We start from the raw sequence: 20,469 nt of genomic DNA, 5'->3' as shown, positions 1-20,469 counted from the left end.
GCATATACACACAGAGCACAGGCAGAATCAGCTTATGTTTACTTGCAAAAGAATATGTGGCTATGCCAAATGATTTCTGGTGGCACATGCCTACTGCAGACTACAGGAGCATGTAGTAAATTCTCTGAGCAAAGACAGATAAAGGACTATATTATATTAGTATGTTTCTCTATACTGATAGTCTGCTCTGGCTTTCTTCTTACTTTAGGGAAAACTAACCCATCCATGTGTAGCACTAAAATAGTTCTTTCTGTGCAATGGGTCAATCTCAGTGTCCAACATAGTAGCATTTTGATCAGTACATTTCCTACCTGGCCAAGTGCAAATGAGGAAAACAACTTGAAAGAAGTTGCTTTCTCTAAGACAAGCTCTTTAATGTAAACATCTTACACAACCCAGTCAAAGAGCTATTCATACTCTGCAGTGCTGACATGCAGCAAAGCTCACAACAGCCTTAAAATAACAGTAATGTAACTACAATACATGAGCCACAGTACAGACAATGAGAATGTAAATTTTGAAACCTTGCCATAAGGTACATGGTAGGCAGGCTCTGATTAAAAGGGTATCAAGAGCCTCCATGTGCACATAAAGTAAGTAAAAGAGACCAAGAGCTGAAGGGAGCTCCTGAGAAATGCATATTTGTAAAGAAGCTAAATGCACACGGTGCAAGGAGAGGTTATTTCTTTCTCTCTTACGATGAATTGGTGGAGCCCGAGATGGATAGATGATTTCTGGATGTGGAGGAGGGTAAACTCCAGGAATGAGTGGTGGAGGGATGATGTCAGGACGGGCCGGAGGAAGGTCAGGTCTTGCTGGCAGTATAGCAGTTACTGTGCACAATTTACGATACTCGTCTGAAACATGAAAACATGAATGCTGTTTTAGACTCTTGCAGCCTTTTTCATTTAATCCAACTTTTTGCAGTGTTTCAGATTAGCAATAACAAACTTTAAATAATCTGGAAAATGTGAGTCTATATGTTTTCTTCATAGTAACAAGCTTTGTTCTCTGAATTGAGTCATTAATCCACAGAATCTCAACGCTACTTGTCAGGAGACTGCCAGTAAAAAGGTAACAGAACTGACATTCTGGACATGAAATTGAACAGTGAAGCAGAGACCTGATCCTAATCTACTTAGTCTTCTTTCAAGTAAAAATCTTTGGTGAACTTAGTGTGAAGTTTACCTAAAGAAGTACTTCTGGATTTGATCCCAAGTTAATTTAATAGAAAGCTTGCCACAGAGTTAGAAAAATACTGAACAGGGAAAAAAGCCCAGTTTTAACTGGGTTTCTTAAAAGTTAACCTCCTAAAACAAAGAAATACAAATATAAGCAATGAGGCAAAACCAATTAGAGAATGAATACACTAACACAATTTCCCTGTGAAAATTAAGTTTGCCAATAAAAGCAGAAACCAGATAAGGTGCAGTCTAAGCAATGTAGCCAAAGAGAAACCAAGTCAAATCCACACAAATTCATCCTTTTCCAGATGATGGGAAAATTATCTATTTTGCTGTAAACACAGTCTAATGCCGAGTGTGTTGCATTCTCCTATTGTTTATCTCTATTAGTGGCATCTGCCCTACTGCCCCACTTTTCCTCTTGCCCATGACTCTTTTGTCTTTGGGAAGTCTGGGTTTGGAACTTGTGATCCAAAAAATGCACAGAGTATCACAATTAAAGACCACATTCCAGCTGACCTAATTCCTATTAACAATTTGTGTGCACACAAGTAATTATTTGTGCAGCCATTATCTTCGAACTTCAAAACTTAAAGTCTGTGGAACAATAGGGAAGAGGAATTATATAACTGGGAAAAAAAATATCTAGATATTAATGAATTCCTAAAACAATATGAAAAATGAGAACAGAAAAATAAAGTAAATGTTGGGAGAACTAAGCTGGATATTTCAGCCTTCAAAACTTTCACCATATCTGCCTCCACCTGCAAGCTCTTAGAAGTTCTTCCTGAATCACAGAGGATTTGTTAAACAAACATCATAGTCAAAAGATCTGCTTTTTCTGATTATGACATTTCCATTTGTTTAATGCTGTTGGGTGATCAGTTTATTTCATGTGTCACTGCATTTCCCTCTATTGTTCCTTTTAGTCTATTTTTAAATAGTCTCAATGGTAAACCCTGTTATTCCACATAAACTATTCCCACCATATTATAAAAAAATACAGTGCAAGCCTTTTTTATTGCAACTTGAATTTCCATGTGTAATTTCTAGCAATTTTTTAGCTACTGTTTTGTAGTAGCAACTGGGTCTGCTGCCCACATTTAAAATGCAACTACTCGGTTACATTATGCAGCTAGTGCTCCCCTTTATATTGCAGTAAATTTCCATCTCAGAGTTAAAGAGGCTTTGGGCCACTAACAGCTCTAAATTCCTTGTCTTGCTTTCTCAGGATACACTAAGTAAGAAATAACTGAACTGGATTAAATAATAACAACAATACCTTAAATGCATGTAAAGCTTTCCAAAGAATTTCAAAGCACTTTTAAAAAGAGTAATTTATAGCTTCAATTTATATCTCAGGTCAGAAGCAAAACCAAAAATGAAGTGGCATGTAACCATGATCTGGAAGACCTTGCATGGATTTATGAGTCAGGAAGTCCTTGGTTCTAGCTCCTTCTCCATGATGTCTCAGTCTGCAGCTTTGGCCAAATTACTTCACTTTTCCACCCAGTTTATTCACCCATTAGATATGAATAATTAGAAAGTATTTGAAGGAAGCAAGACCTATGTTAAGACTGCAAAATTTCTCCTTGTCTTCCTATTTCAGATGGTTATCAATAGAGTGCACTGTTTTTAGCAATATTCTAGCCAGTTTTGAACTTTTAACATGTATAAATATTATTAATAAGACAGTGACAGAAAGTCTTCCAGCATTTCTGATTGCAGATTTCTGCTCCAGTATTATGCAATTTCACTCAAAGGATTAAAAACAAGAATAATAAAAACTCCCATATATGAGCTCTGACAATTTTTTCAGTTACACTGCTATAGTGTTACAATCCCATTCCTCCATAAACTCTGCACCTCCCTTAACCTCCTCCCATAAATTCTTAGATTTCTGGTTCTCCTTTTCTAAAGCATTTTATTAGGTCTCCAGTCCTAAACAATCTCAAAATCATCTTCCCTCCACTCCCTCATGCTTAGTTTAACAATCTGCTCACCATCTTCTCTCAATTCAAGTGATACATTATCCGAGGATCTCAATACCCAAGGAGGCAATAAAGAAGAGCACATTTTGGTAGCAGAGAGAAATCATCTCCTGTGTCAAATTTCAGGAAATATATGGCACCTCAGAAAGCTTGTCATGAGGAAGGAAATCACAGTTTCCCAACGAGAATGAAAATGCAGAGGGAATAGGGATGTATTGGAAGGTCTAGAGGAAATAACTTGGTCTTGAAGAGGAAAACAAATCTGAAGCAGGTAAGGTCAGAATAACTTAGCTACAAAACACTAACTAGCAACAAATAATTCTTTCTGTCTGCTTGCCCTCCTGGGAGTCCTGAGCACTCTTCCACAGAGGGCTTTGATTGAGCAGGGGGGGTGGACTAAACAATCTGCCAAGGTGCCCTTCAGGCTCAACCATTCTGTGTGGTTCTTTAATGAAAACATTACAGCTAAAAAACCAAAAAATATAAATTACTGCTAATTCAGTGTTCAACCATGCTGATGAGAGTTCAGGTGGGCTCATACCAGTGGATCTGATGGGGCACATTTCTGGAGCGGTGGCAGGAGCAGAAGCCCAGCAGCGGCCGCTGTCACAGCAGCACTGCATCTTGGACAGGGGCTGCGGCAGCTGATTGCCACAGCGCCCGTTGCTCAGAGTGGAGAAGCAGAATCCAGGGCGCACGTCTGCCAAGAGAAAGAAATGGATGGGTTACCATCAGCTCAGTGAGGAACATGGCTTTCACAAAAGGGAAAGGTCCCGTTTTTCTGGAGTGATTTGCATAATCAATGACATAGCCCTTGCAACATTACAAGAATCAGGAAAAAAAAATCTAGACAATATTTGGGCTGCTTTAGACTCAAGTGTAACCTGTGAGAAAGCTGCAGTGAAATACAGAGCAGCAATGCATTAATGGAGGTGAAAATGCAGTAAAAACATACATTCAGTATATATAACATATGCTTCCATGGCCCTAAAGAAAAATAGCAGTATCATCTCTATTAAAGGTAGCACCAGATCAATTAAGTCTTAATTTGAAAGCACTGACGCACAGCAGTAAATTCACAGCATTGCAGCTCACAAAGCATTAGTTCATTTTTCATTAGTCATGGCTTCCCCAGCTGAAGTATGTAGTGATTTGACAAGATATAGGCTTGCAGGCAAGAAAGAGCAACACAGTTTTAACTGGTGTAATCACACTGTTTATGGAGATCTGTTGGCTTCCTGTCTGAAAAGGGTGAGTATGTGCTGTACAAAGAATGTCCTGTACCCAGACTTTATATACTCAGCTCTGTGCAATGTTGTTAGAGATAGCTCAGCTTAGAGAAGGACAACAAAATGTGGACAAGATTAAAAAAAATAATAAAAAATAAACTTGTGATACCATCTGAAGCTTTGAGGAATTGTTTCACAATATGTGACATCATGTCAAAGTCAATATAAGCTGTAATGTGATTTGACACTGCATAATAAACCAGACTAAGTTTGTTTCTAAAATACAAAAATATTTGCTGTCAAAACGTAGCAGAGAAAGTTGCAGATCTAATCTTACAACAGCAGACATAATTCCCTAAAGAAAAAGTACCTCAATTATCCAGGGCATGGTGGATTCATCTGTCTAGTGCCAGTGCTTTCCAGAATTTACTAGCTTCACAAGTGGATATAAAAAAGCAGGTGAGTTTCTTACTATTTTGAGGAAATTGACATATACTGATATGTTGTGAAAGTCTGTGATAGTTCTGCCATTTATAAGGTGGAACCCTAAACATGGATATTACTGACAGCAAAGCTAAAAGAGTCAGTTGTCCTTTATTTCCAAACTTTAGTCACTCATACTATCATATGATGGAAGTCTGAAACAGAGAACAAGAAATCAGTTTTCAGCTCTACTACTAACTCTTCATTTTCTCCTGGTGCCCAGTTAAACTGCCACACATATTTACTCCTTCATCTACCCTCTTAAAAATCAAATAGAACTCCTTGGAGTTGAAACTGCTCTCCAATATCCCTGGAGAGATATTCAGTTGCTTGGTGTGATGGCGGGGTGGATGGGAAGAAGGAAGTAATCCAACAGACCTCATCATCATCTTTTGAAATTCATCCTTCTCCATTTTGGTCAGTACCAAGTTTTGAAACATTTAAGAGCAGTAATGGAAACTGGAAAATGAATCTACATGGGATCTGTGCAAGTACACAATGTGCCATGAAGAGATAAGCAAACAGATTTATCTACCTACAGGTATAAGAGTGCATCCAAAAACCACATAATTTTCAGAAAAAAACCAGTAAATTTATGAGAAAAATACCAAATTTTCCACATTCCTAATCAGAAGTTATTATTTTTACTTTTTCCTCCCCCTTCCCTTTTCTGTTTGAAATGGTAAAAACACACAAACCAGGACAAGAGCAGCAGGAAGTAACTTTTATCTGGTTTTAGTTTTTAGTATTTATTGTTTTTATTAAAAATTATAGTCTTCTGAAAAGGCAAAAAATCACAGGAATAAATTTCAATAAAAATGTGTCTCTCAAAAAGAGAAAATGTAAAAAGAGGCCATTAAAAAATAACAGAGACCAAACAAATTTATGCCGTTTGGAAGTACGGGCTAGCAACTTTCTTCACTGCACTCTTCATACACTTGGGATAAAATGTCCTGCTCTTGTTTCTGCTCTTCAGCTCTAGGAGATAATATCTTTGCTTTGTCTATTCTTATTTTTAAGGTTTGTAATAATGGAGCTCCTGGTGTATCCTTTGGATATTTGGCCCCAGTGCTGCTGGGTTTGAGTCCCCTACGGAATACATTTCTCAGAAGCATTTCCTCCTCTCTAACTGAACAGACGCATCCAGCTAAGACAGGCATATTGTAATTAAATCAAGATTAAATGTTTTGCCCAGCACTAACACAGATCTGGGCTCTGTCCCTGTGAATATGGCAAGTATGAGTCTGCATATTAGACAAGAATCCAAAAGATCTGCAGACAATTGATAGTACTTCCCATTTAGCACATTTTGCCTTGAACACAAAGCCAAAATCTCAATGATGGTATATAGTCTGGCATATTATTTATCATACCTTGTCATTATTTAAAACTCCAATTCTTTAGCTGAATTACTTCAGCCTACAAATACAGGGAGTAAAAATGCTGAGAAACTGCAGGAATATGACATGGGTGTGAATGCTGGGCAGTCCGGACAGAGTGGTGATTATAAAAACTAAAAAGCAAATGCAGGTTGTGCATATCTAGAAAATTTTCATTGCAGAAAGGTAAATCTTGCTCACAAATATTAAGTACAGGCAGAAATCAATGATTTGATGATCCATAGCAATTTAGAAGATATTCATCTGAAGCAATAAAAGAAATTGGCACTGGCATTTTAAGTGTACAGTATGGATAAAATCTACAGAAAAACTATTCTTGATGATGGAAGAGAAGGAGTTTATTTTTTACAACCTGCAGAAATTGAATGGCACCATTCAAAAGTAATCATAACCCCAACTACTTCCACATCTCTTGGGAAAGTTAGTATTATTTGGTACTGAACTTTGTGAAGTTTGGGATTCTTTCCAACTTTTTTCCAAAATTATTTCCTACCAAAGGTACTAAAGACAGGATGTTGTCTTGATTCCTAGTGTTGGCACTGTGTAAGACCCTTTAAATAAATATGCTAAATCTGAGGAAATAAACCTTTCATTTGATTTTTGCCCAAAATTCAGCAGTGGCACTGAAAAAATAAATTACTGCACAAAAATGAGAAAAAAAAAATTAATTAACTACTAGATCTGCCTCAGAGTGGGCTGTATGCTTCCCAGAAGTATTAACTGCTAATACTGTTCTTTCGGGGCATTGGCACTGCAGTGGCAGTCATTTCATTCACAAAGTTCTCTGGTTCCCAGACCAGCCTCTGGAAGATGGGTTCGCTCTACCACAGTGAAAGCCTGAGAGAACAGCTCTGCCAAACCATCAACATCATAAAAGCACATAAAAATGTCCCATACTCAGTTTATCACATTACTTCTTTTAATGACAAAGACCTGCATTAGGGTTATAACAGTTGGAATACAAATTTGCTTTTCTAAATGAGTGCTGAGTATCAAACAGACTAAATTAAAGACAAACATGAGAGCAGTAATACGAAGGAGACCTTTAAACAAGTTCAAAGGCAAAAAATATGACATACTAGAAAAACAGGAGTAGAAAAATAAAAGAGAAGGTCTCAGTGAAGAGGCAAAGAAGAAATATCCTGCAAATGGAAAACTCATTTCAGAATACATATATAGGCACGTGATGTACTTCTATATAAAAGGATTTCAAGTCCACAAGTTGAAATATGTTTTTGACACATTGTTACCCATTTTAGATATTCATGAATTTTTATAACACCTACTGTCCTACTGTTCACAGGACTCTACTCACCTATGCATTTTAAGCCATCAGGAGCTGTATAAAACCCTGGAGGACACTTGCAGAAGTAACTGCTAACTGTGTTTGAGCACTCTCCTCCATCACAAATTCCAGGAATGGTGCTACATTCATCAATATCTTTAAGACATAAAGAGATGCAGAGACAGATTAGCTAAATTCTTTTTGGCACGAGAAAAGGTATTTTATAACTAGTACCAACTATCAAGTTCAGGACATAATCAGTAGTTTTGAATTAGAATTTTTTGTTAGGCATCTTATAAACAGAATGAAACAGAACCTAAAAAAATACTGTATCTGCAAACTGAAAATACAGCATCTGTAAATTGCAAAAGTTTTACTCCTTAATGATGATGGATGAAAATCTTAAAACTGCAGAGATTTATTAACTTTAAGAAAACTGTAAGTCATCTGGTCTGAATTCTGCATACTAGAATTAAGAAAACTGTGTTGGGACCAGAGTGCAAACTGCATAATGACCACAGTGATCAGGAGCTTAATGGTCATCTCCAGCAGCACAGCATCTCCTGGTACCACCCTGGTTCAATACACACTCACAGGGACATGTACCACCTACTGAACTGTCTGTCCTTCTTATTGCACTCAGGCTTGTCTTGGAAATCCCCCACACAAAAGCACTGAAATACTAGGTATTGTTCAACTAATGCAATCTGACAGGATTACAGCTCAGACCAGGATGACTGCAGGCAACAAAAATTATCTTCCCTGACTTTCTCCACTAAATTAATGTTCTGAAGTTTCAACAGGTTTCTAGATTGTAACCAAAACACCTACTGCAGAAACCAGGCAGTGTCCATAATTCCACCTACATTTTATCAGTGATTTTAAAATAAAATTTCCGTATCGTGATTGTCTTCACTAACAAATCTCAATCCATACACTAAATCATCCTCATAGATACAACGTAGAAAAGTTTTCAGTCTGCAGGGAAAAAAACCTAACAAATTCCTACAACTCATCATAGCTGCACAGAGGGAACTTAAAGGGTTTCTTCCATAGCTAGTTTATATAATCTACAGCTATATGAATAACAACCTATGTCAGTTCCAAGTGTTCCTTAATTACCACCAGTAGCCTGCCTGTGATGTGTAGCTACTTTCCCCTTGGTTTCCAGTGACTGTCTTAACAATGCAGCTGTATCTAATTAGCACTGCCCTCATCTCCTAGGAACCTGGAGTTCTGTTGAGCTTAAAAACAGCTCACTCTTTTCCATGGTACCTACAAGAGGAATCAGCCAAACAGAGCAGAAAGGGAGGTTATTCTCTAGACTGATCAATGACATCTGCTTGTCACAGCCATCTCCAATCACCCAGCTGCTCTCCTGACAGGGAGCATCCGGCTAGAAATAAGAGCATCGCAGGACTCTACCCAACCTCTCCTCCAGAGATCTACGAAAAGACAGACACATGACTGTAATAATGATTTCACCAACCACAAAAATTTCTGAGATGAAATACTACAACACCACCCAACACACCAAGGCAAGGAGTGAATAATACCGTAGTCATTAAAAAGGACTGGAAGAGTTTAAATGTAACGCCTAAATTGGAAATTGGCCCCAACAGATGGGGGAACACCCAAAGTCCCACAGGACCATTAATGAGTATTTTAGCAAGTAGAAAGGATCTCAGTTCTACTTCTTCTGTGAAGACAGTAATATGAAAACTAACAACTCCTGGTCTCCTAAGTAAAGCGTGGGATGCTCTAATATTTTTGTGGCACCTTGCCTTAGCAGGGAAGTAGTGGAGGGACTGGGATGGCACACAGATAACCCAAGTTTGCAGACTCAGCCATCCTAAGTGGAATGGGGCCCTGTGTCCCCTGGGCACGTTCTTCCCCAGCATCTTGCTAGCTGTCCTGATGTGGGTCACATTCCTCACTTGGGTGTGTGAGAGGGGTGTGACTTTTTTTTCACTGCTACTTCGAGGATGTTGCCAAAGCCTCAAGTCCGAGTGCCCTGGGAGCACTGCTAAGAGACTTCTGGCTTCTGCTCCGAGATTATACACCACAGGAGTCCCACAAGTCTCAGTGACAAAAAATGTGGAAATTGAATTTTGGTCTGAATAAAGCCCTTAATTAACAGAGAAAAATGCAATCGTAAATGGATCAGATTCAAGCATTTTCTGACTCAAATTCACCAATGTTTATCTTAAAGTCAGTGTTGCCACTGTTTATATAAAGTCCGACCTTTTTAAAAGCAAAATCATCACTCTTTATTTTAAGGTTGAGCCTAACCCAAATAGTATTTCACTATTTATATTAGTGTTGACATCTATATAAGCAACACTGTCATTCTTAAGTATGCGAATTTTACAAAGGTAAGTAACTTGTACTCGCAGACTTAAATGTCACTCCAGGAAAAATTACACCCCCAGAGCCATCACAAAAAATAGAATTTACCTCAGCTTTAGTGCAAATGTAAAAGAAATGGTTATATCAAGCAGTGAAATAATGTAGCAGTTAAAATACAGATTTCCACCGGCTATGCTAACAAAGAGAACTTCAGCCAACCTCCCTCATTTTCCATCTTGTTGACTGCCTACCTGTCCTTGACGATTGCTATTATGATCTTACTTTAATGGAGACCTGAAAAAACAGTACTGGTAATTCAGCAGGTAGCTCCCAGTTGAATTAAATCAGTGACCAAGGACATTTTACAACTGCAAGTAGTCCTGCTTGTTAAACAGGAAGCTAAACTAAGCAATCAATCAGATGTTATTCATTATGTATCAGAATTAACTATAGTTAATTACTCTAAATTAAACTTGTCTTATATCATCTTATAAAGTTCAAAAGATAATTTAGAAATAACAGGATGGATAGGCTGTTGTTGCATGACCATACTCTTACATGTTGTTTCCACCTTATTTCATGTCACTGGTATAAAGGTGGTACTTTTCATTCTTTGAATTGTATTAATACCTACACTGTTTCAGCTAAAATTGCTTGGTACATACAACATGAAGATGTACTGAAAGTAACTCTGTCTGCAGAGGTTAAAAAATCAATAGGTATGAATTTGAAGAAGGGAAAATTCATCTGATCTTTGCGGCCAGGTGCTCTCTACAAAGGGATTTCACAAATGGGGCAGGAAATCTGTGGCAGAATATGGGAACACATCAACCTACACCAGATTCTTGTGTCCAGTTCCTTAACTGTTAGCAAGTGCAGGCTCTGAGGGTGGTGATTGTTTGGGGCTTTTTGTTCTTTGGTTGTTGGTTTAGGTTTGTTTTTAAAATGATTCAGCAATTGAAAAATACCATCAAAATGTTTATGAGATGCAACCTACAGCTCTCAGCTTTCCATGTACTGATACTTAACAAGGCACATGTTCAGTCTCTCCTATTCACCACATTCTTGGTACTTCATCCACAGAAGGAAACGCTTGCAATGTTCTATTCTAAATGTAGATTACATTCTGCCAAAATCATTGGCAGGAAATACATAAACCATGCTGTGTACAAGCTCTTCTGAAATTGCTCTTCTTAACCTGCAAATAAATTATAAAGTTTTGCCTAAAATAACAATTTTTCTTTTGAAAGAGTAATTCATAATTCTTCTAAAATGACTAAAAAGTTTTGAGTGCTTCTTAAAGGGCACTTGATACAAGAAAGGATGATGAATGCATGCACACCTTTCTCTCACAAATACTTCTATTGTACTGCAAGTTTGCATTCTTTGCATTCCAAAATCACTAGCCATTTATGAAACTTGTCCACTCAAGTCAATTTTAGTCTAATGACAGAAAGTAGAATCAGTTGCAAGAGTTTAAACACTATCTGGACTTCACTGTAAATACAAATCAATAATGTGCAACTAACACATTTTAGTACTATGTTCCTTCAAAATTCTCTTAAAGCAGACATCTATGCTTTATTATATTAGAAAGAAAAAAAAGTACTATCAAATCACAGTAAAAATATAGCACAATTCTATAATCACACGCTGCAAATTTCTACTAATATCTAGCACCTGCTGTAGCCCCAAGTTAGGATGACTAGCAAGCGAAGATAAAATGTTTGTCCTTCTGCAACATATGCAACTGTAAGGCTGAGTTTGGGACACAATTCAGCAGTCTTCACACAGCAGTGTCAAACTCCCACTTATGTCAAATACAGTTCACCTGAGTAGGTAGGAATGTGTTGAACCTTCCAGTCATGTACACTTTTTGGTCAAAAGATCCACAAAGAAATAAGTGCCTCAAGCATTTCTAAAGCAACATATAAGTTAGAAAGTATTTTTAATGTTTTAATGTTAAATGTACCTTCAAGTCTGAAATACTACATAAAAAAAAAAAGATGATAAAAGTTGCAGAAACAGTATTTAACACTCTCTAGATTGGGAGAAAGAACACCTATTTGTGTTTGTTGTGAATAATGCTACTTGCACACTCAAGGCAAAAGAGACAGTAAGTTTGTTACAAACTGTTAAACAAAGCTGGTCCTCCAAAAGAAGACTCTCCCCCTTCTACTTTCAGATGAAAGTTCTAGAAGTTCTTACCGTCACATTTTTGTGTTACTTCATTAAACTTGTGTCCAGCTGGGCATTTGCACTCAAAAGATCCAACAGTATTAATGCAATTTCCCCCTTGACAGATCCCAGGGATGGCTTGGCATTCATCCACATCTACAATATAAAAAAAGGAAAAAACACCCACTTTTATTTCATTTCTCAAGAACAGCCATAATAATTTGTCTACACAGAAATTAAATATGCCTAAATCTGTTCTTCACCCATCATAATATTATGATACTTGCTTGGGAAGACAGACACTAATTTTGTAATTACTCTATGCAAAGTATGATTAAGTACAGTACTCTAAATATTTTCTGCAAGAAATCACATGGTTATTATTGTTACAGACATTAAATATCTAACTGCTATTGCTTTGTTTTTCCAAAACATCTGGGGAATGGTGTGCAGAAAATACAGCCTGCCAGAACCCAAGTTTCTTTGAAGTGTCTAAAGCTGGTCACCCAATATCACTTGCCCCCTTGAAAATCTTGGCAACTCCATGCAGTGCTTAGGCCACCAGCACAGAGGAGCAGTTGCAGTGTGCATGGAGGGGGCCTCATGGAGAGGCACAGCAACTGCAGAGTAATTTCTGATCGAAATTATTAACTTGACACTCCAGCGAGATCAGCACCAAAGACATTAGACTGTGGTTAGGATTTGACTCAAAAAGTTTTATAGCCATAATTAATGTCTCAGGAGGAATTATTAATGGCCTACTTAGATATACATAAATTTGAGGGGTTTTTCCCTTTTATTTTTCTTTCTTTGCTTTTCATTTTTCACCAAGGAAAATGAAAAAACAAAGATGATATCACAGGCTAGGTAGTAAGCTCAAGACAAACATTTTCAAGAGGCCCGTTTCTGGCCTCACAATTATTTTAGCACAACAACATCTGTGTCGTCACTTAGCTGCAGAAGTGTTGCTATGGCTTAATAACAGCTACAGAAAAGAGGCTAAAGGAGACAGAGGAGTGGCATTGCAATAGGACACTGGGGAAGTCTGGCTCACAGTCTCTGGGGCTGCCCTGTCTCTGCTCCTCAGGAACTCCCTCAGGAGCACAGAAAACTCCATTCTCCAATCCAAATGCTCATGCTTCCCCCATCTCTTCAGGAGAACCAGCTGCTGCTGCTGCTAAAAACTGATTGCTTGAGTTCTTGGGCTTCACACTGACAAAGGTTTCAATGCAGGGATGCAAGCCAAAGGAAATGATACCTTCAAATCTCTGTTTATAAATCCCTGAGAGACAGCTGTAGTAAGTCTTGAAGTCTGAAAAGTGAAGTATCATGTATGTACAAAAGGGTAAGAGGCAATTTTCCTGGGAGCCACAAGTAGGAAGTCTCAGGAATGCCAAGGACCATATCTGCACCACATGGCAAAGCGTTATGTAAAGATCCCAGGGTGAACAAATCCAGTCGGGGGTGCAGCAGCAGAGCAGAGCTATCCTTGAGGGAACCGCTGTGCTGGGAGGTCACAGAACCAGCACAGCCTCAGCAGCCTCGACTCAGCCACACTGCTGCTGGGACCTGAGCTACAGCAATGGGCTGGGCTTTAGTAACAGCAATAGGCCAGACTTCATGGCACTGTACCGACTCAAAAAAACCATCAAAAACTAAAGAAACAGAAGTCATGCTTTTGAATCGTAATGTCTGTTTCAAAATCCCACCTTTTGGTTTTATTTTTCTTCTTTGTGTCTTCAAAAATCTCAGCTGTGATATTAATTTAACTTTCGGCCAAAGCCAAACTTTAGACAGTGATATTCTATTTACTTTTGAAAATAACCTTGCCCTCACTATTTCTCTACTTTTTTTTACTTCTCCACACAATAATAATGATTCCTTTTTCTCTTCAGAGAACCTGGATTGTATTTAACCTGTTTCCCTTTATTTAGATTGAATATGGATGTAAAATCCGTGAAATGTCTTCAGTTTGAATGGATGTTATCTGATTTCAAAAGGATTTAGTACAATTGCATGAAAAATAAAGTGAATATGTGATTCCATAAAACATCTGTTGAAACTACAAACACAATACTTAAGAAGGGAAAACTGGAAAATACAAGTCAAACATACCAGGCCAAGACTGTGTTGGCACCACATACAGATTACCATCAATGTATCTGCTTGCTAAGAAATGTGCAGTAAGCAGAAGTATCCTTATTCCAAAATGCACAAACCCATTGGAGAGTTCACTACAGCTTTCCCATGACACAAACAAGAGGGATATAACTAGGTGTGGCATAAGTTCAGGGGTGTGGGCCACATATTTATGTACATAATCTTTCAAAAGTGTCCAGAACCTTGGTTGACAGATTCCAGTACAATTTAATCCTGACCTTCACAATAAGAGGGGAACAGAATCACTGAGGTCAAAATATGGGCACATCATACAGTGCACACAATCATGTTGTTCATCTTGAAGTTCATCATGTCTGTCTGCAGGCACCAGCCATGATCCGGCCTGTGACAGAGGGTATCTACATTTTTAATGCAACCAAATGCCTTGAAATCCCTTCATAGGAATTTCATGATTATATAGAATTACTCATTGATTTATAATCTTTATCTTCCCTATTTTCAAAAATATTGCAACTCATTAGGAAATGTTAGAAAGATTGAAATAAACTGGCCCCAAAGATATGGTGCTGGGAATATATAATCCACATCAGTTTAATACATAGTTGCCCCTGTTAACTTTCTCCTGTTTCCTGCCAGACATCCAGACAAGAAAAGAATTTATACAGCTGGAAGTATTAGAATAAAAGCCAAAAGCAGTGTAAGGACTTTCTATGGTAAGGCATTCTCTGAAAGAAGTAAGCAACATCTGGGTGGATTTTATGATTTGAAACAAATGCAAATGCATTTCCAAAATTGTATAAAATATATAATAAGGCATTACAAATGGCATGACAGGCACTTTTCTCCAGGTCAAAGCAGTGTAGCTCAAGAGATAAGACAACCAAGATGAATCCAAATTATACAACTTTTAGCTTAAAAAATCTCACACTGGATAACTGGGGCATTATTGCCACAGATTGACGTTTGCATGTTTTGAGTGCTTCTTAAACAGAACAAATTCCTCCACAGAATGATCAAGTGGTACACTCAGAAAAACACCATTACAGAACCAAGGGAAAGCACTGCTGGCAGTGAGAAATTCATTAAGATGCTGGCTGCTCTCACATGACCTGAGTTACTAATGTACTCACTTGAACATCAGGCACTCACTGAATCATGAAGTAATGCTTCTGACAGTGTTTTTCCATTCTTCACACATATAGCTGAGAATGGCTTAGGACAGGTTATTCACAGCAGTGTAACTCAATTAAGATTAATCCAGTAACAATTTCAGCAGCTTTTGGGAAGCTTTGCTGCTAACTTACCTTGACAGGCCCCCGTTCGAATGTTTGGAATGAAGCCTCGGCGGCAGGGATGCGGCTGAGCAGGACACATTTCACAGGGATGTCCCCATGCTCTCCCCACTGTTGCACAGCACAGGGTTTTTGTGCAGACAATTCCACTGAGCTGGCCCTGGCACATCTGGTTGGTTACCAAAGTGAAGCAAGGGCCAGTCCTGTAATCTGTGCCAAAAACAGGAAATCTGATCAGCATTACAATAAAAACACACAACAAAACTCTTAATAAAGCAAAACAACAGCACTTTTAGGCAATTTCTTTTCACAAAAATTGCCCATCAATCCAACAAATTATTTTAGAAGTGTTCTACAGAGGATTTTTTTTCTCTCTTTAATTCAAATCCACTGAAAACAAACTGTGATTATTTTACCAGGAATGTTATATCTGTAGGTCCCCTTTGCTGTTTCATTTAATCACTCATAATATTCTTCCCAGGCTCCTTCATCAGTTTCTTTTAAATATTCAGTGCATTATTTAAAATAATACTGATAAAAGAATACTGGGATATGTTTATTTCCACAAATTGGATGGTTGTTCTCAAATGAGGCTCAAGGGAAGCAAATTCAGACTACAGGAAGTTTTCTGAGGACAATTTTCAGTGCTATTCAGCTGTATGCTATACCAGATATATGGGCAAATTCTGCCTCAGCTGAACGGAGGGCATGTGGAATACATCTGCTTTGATTTGTTTATGGTAGGACAGGCCACAGCCAACAGACAGAATCAAGCTAAGATGTTAAAAGAACACTAGTAGGCTTCATTTTGTTCCATCCTCCAAGGGCAAAAACCAAACAGTGGTACTGCCAGCTCCAGCTGCCTCCTGTACATCCGGGGCGCACACTCCAGTTAATTCTTTGCAAGCAACCCTAAAATGCTTTTTTATTTTATGGTGCACCACGACAGAGTCCAGCATCCTGTAAGAACAGCCAGCAAATTATGAACCTGAATACCGAAGTAGTTACCAAACACCTCAGCCAAGATCACTCAGTAATCCACACTGTCTTAGGGTCGTGTCATCATAAATTCCTCTGATTTTCATGCCACATCCAAACTTTGTTAAAAATAATGTTTTCACTAAACCATTGTTAAAAAGTGTTAAATAGGGCAGAAGTCAGAATGGATGTCTTTCCCATCTGCTCTATCTCTGCACACCACATGCACCCTAAAGCCTATTATTTAATTAATCTTCATGCCAACCAGAGATGCTGCGTCCATATGCTGTAATTCTGATAATTAATCAAGCCATTCTGATGCAATTAATAAAATGGCTTACAGAAATTCTGTAAGGCAAACAATAATGTTATATTGCTACTGTTATCTTCATCAATTAATATGATGATATCAGAAAGGATACTGAGTTAGATAGAAGGACCTTACTCTGATGTACTAAATTACACTGAATGCCATTTATTTTTCATTAACTATGTATCACTCCAATAACTGCCATTCTACACCATTCTCAGTCCGTTTCACATAACCATAATCACTCAGAAAATCTGTCTTCCTCTTAAAAATAACAGATCGAGAATAATTTTCTTTCAGCCTCTGGAAATTTGTCTTGTATTTCCAGCTCTATGGAGAATTAACCTGTGAGTATCCGTTAGCTATTTTCAGGCTCCCTGGTTAGCTGGACTAGCTGTATAAAAATACATAAATCCAATTCCTGCTATTTAATTTCAGCCTTAAAGGCTATCAGATTTCAAGTATAAAATTCCTGTTCTAGCCCCTCCAAACAGCACAGCTACATTAACTGAACACTTTTCCCACCCTTCTCTAGCAATTCCATCAGCCTCATTATGAAATGAGTCAGAAGCTCTGATAACATCTCTCTTGCCCTCAATTACTTAATTCCTTATCATCCTCTTAACTTTCTTTGGCTTGGTATTTCTTATTGTGTCCCTTCATTTTCCATATGAATTTTCTACACTACAGCTTCTATTATGTTTTTCCCTATTTTAAAGATTTTTGTAACTGCTTGAATTCTCCCAGGCTTGTTTTGCTTTTGTCAAAACCTACATTGCCTTCTTTCTCATTTCTCATTCTAGAAATACAGCTTTGGAAGCATGCAGTAAAAACCCAAATATCACCAGTTTTATCTTATTCCTTCAATACAGAAATTAATACAAATAAATCATGATCAATTATACTTATCAAATTTAAAAAAGAATATTTCCCTGATTGATTTTTCATCCTTGATCAAAATAAGAATATGTGTTTTACTCTATGCAAAACTCCTGATGTTGTAACTGGAATATTAAAACAAGAGACAACAATTTCTTCAGAAATGCCATAGTTTTGTGTTGGCAACAGGAAATCATCTGAGTACCTCCCCAGAATGAAATTCCCCATTGTAGATTGTCCCTCTGCTGTTTATACATACATGGGTTAAAAAGGAGTCATTTTGTTCTCCGTCGCAGTGGGAGCACGTGTCAGACAGTAGTGAATAACCCATCTTGTGTTTTATGGTAGGATATGAATGGATCAGCATTTACAATTGTTTGCTTTCAAGCTATAAATGACTTAGCAGTAGCTAATATTTCTTAGAAATATGGTGAACCCAATGAAGTTAACTTCATAATCATGCAAATCTTTCCACAAGGTCTCAGTAACAAGATGTGGGTCAAATATGCACTCAAAACCAAACAAGTCAGGCTCCTATTTGTTATTACTCAAGTTCATAACACTGTAGTATGGTGAATTATAGACTCTATTTTCACCAAATATTTTGCCTTGATAGATTTTATTCTTAATACTCAGTTTTCTTCTAAATACATCTTTCCTTCTATTTTTCTCAAATTCTAAAATTCTTCCACATTTTCATAAGTAAGATTTTTTTCTTCTCTGTTCTTAATGGAAAATTCTGAAAGTCAGAAAATCCATATGAAAAAGATTATTTGAATGTACCCACCAGCCTAAGGCCACAGTGAAATCCACACATCAATCCATTTTTTCAGAGAGAGGCCAAATAAAAAGAACTTTAAAATTGAAGTGTTTCAAATAGTGAGTTTAAGACATTGTAACTTATTACAAGATGAAGGCCTATGAGAAGAAAATGAGATTCTACAAACACAGTGACAAAATTAAAAGAGGTTATGAGCTTAAAACCCCAATCCTTACTTTGTAGCATTAAGTTTCCTTATACATTCATGACATTTGTGATTATTCAAACTACTTCAATAAGTAAAGCACAACGTACCAGTGACCAGTCAGGAGCTGGAAAGAGTGAAAGAAGGCAAACATACCCGGAAAAACTATTACTCAATTTGTATCAGTTGTTTTTTGTTGGTTTTTTTCTTAGGGGTAACTTCAATTTAAGTGAAGAATGTTGGGGCTTGAAATTATTTTAGTAAAACAATTTAAGACGTGTGACTGGTAATTCAAATTTTCTGAGTCACTTCTAATGCAAATCTCAGTACGTGCAAGCAGCCCTCAGTAAGGCATTAGCCACCATTATCTAAAACAATTTTATCTGCTTCTTTACATACTTCTTAGCTATTTTGATATGGAATAATTCCACAGGGAGCTTCAGACAAATCAGAAGATGATAGAAACTATAAAACCACATTAAGTTCATATGATGTCAAGAAGAGTAAGAGGGCAATAGAATGACACTAGTTTACACCATGCAACAATTCAGATTACTAATTCCACAGGAATCAAGTTGGATTTTGATCTAGAGCTCATTCCTGTTTCAACTAATTTTAGTTATCTTCTCAAAAGATCCTTTATATTCCTAAAAGCAGCAGAGAGGCTACTGAAATATGTAGTCCCAGTAGGCTTTGATCAAAACCAATCACAGCAATAAATAACGATAATTGTTCCAAGTAATTCCGGACAGCACCAAAGAGACTACAAGCACCAGGATAGTGCAAGATTTCTGACACCAGACATACATCTTAAGTTCCTAGTTCACAATAATATCTTCTTAGTTTCAAGCACAATATAGTTTTTAACGTAAAAACAAAGTTTAAAAACATTGTGAACTAATGGAAGCTGGATTAAAAAATCATGCTAGTGCAAGGAGGCTGGATAAAATTTGGTCCCTCTATCCTCTAGGATTCACTGTAAATATCCTAAAAAGAGTTCTTGATGTTTCAAATTAACAGCCTGATTTTGCAAACTGATAACCACCTGTTAAGGGAGGTTGACAGACTCCTTCACCTCTCTTAAAATAAATGAAAATTGAATGAGTGCATAGGTCAAAGCATGAAACTGTAGCAAGCCAACATTTATCTGATCATGATCAAGATCCCATTACAGAAAACAGGAAAATGCCATCTCTTGCCATCACAGAAAAATGGCTAATGATAAAATGAGCAGTGTTTTTCCAGCTCTCTGCACACAGCATGCACAGCTCACACAGCACCTCAGGCTACAGCACTGCCTGAGCAGTAAACCCAGCTCCTGAGAGCTGCTAGCACCTCATGGGGGAAAATTCAGCAGGAATGCCCAAACACAGCCAAGACTGCTGTGCAACTGAAACCCCCCTCGGCAATGCAAACCAACTTCCCCTTTCTTGAGTACAGGGGAAAGGGAAAGGGAAAGGAAGGAATATTTCATTATCATACAAATAATGAAAGAAAGGTCAGAAAGGGCTCTAAGGCAAGTGAAGTACCTTAAAGCTGATCATTAGTACAACTTATTTTCCTGCCTAGCAGCACTTTTGTTTCTGCTGTTTGGAGGCTTGTTTGGGTTTTTTCCACCAGCTGGGGATAAAAGAGGGGTATTTGAAGAGAGACTGCACAGGGCAGAAACACCATCTCATCTCATCTCTGCAGAGCAGCATAGTGCTGCCCAGGTGGGACCCACTGCACTTGGCAGCCTGCGCCACTGCTCAGCCACACATCAGGAAAGGGAGTCACAGTCACTCATACCTGAGAATGGTCCTTTGGAATTTAATTCCACACAGCC

The 20,469-nt window shown here is 37.8% G+C and overlaps 1 protein-coding gene across 1 annotated transcript in view; it reads right to left on the bottom strand.

Annotated features, from left to right (window-relative positions):
- FBN1 (fibrillin 1) overlaps positions 1-20,469 on the bottom strand; it is a 145,646-nt gene that overhangs the window by 78,257 nt on the left and 46,920 nt on the right. The window contains exons 6-10 of the mRNA XM_005521511.3: positions 15,525-15,722; positions 12,130-12,255; positions 7,603-7,728; positions 3,717-3,875; positions 699-857 (exon numbers count right to left, since the gene is read on the bottom strand). Of these exons, the coding sequence (XP_005521568.2) occupies positions 699-857; positions 3,717-3,875; positions 7,603-7,728; positions 12,130-12,255; positions 15,525-15,722 (768 nt within the window). The remainder of the gene's footprint in view (positions 1-698; positions 858-3,716; positions 3,876-7,602; positions 7,729-12,129; positions 12,256-15,524; positions 15,723-20,469) is intronic.

Source organism: Pseudopodoces humilis, chromosome 16 (assembly GCF_049639895.1).
Source record: "Pseudopodoces humilis isolate 2021_Gansu_Grassland_sample_001 chromosome 16, ASM4963989v1, whole genome shotgun sequence".
In the NCBI taxonomy this organism is placed as follows: domain Eukaryota; kingdom Metazoa; phylum Chordata; class Aves; order Passeriformes; family Paridae; genus Pseudopodoces; species Pseudopodoces humilis.
This window is presented reverse-complemented; position numbering and strand designations above follow the sequence as displayed.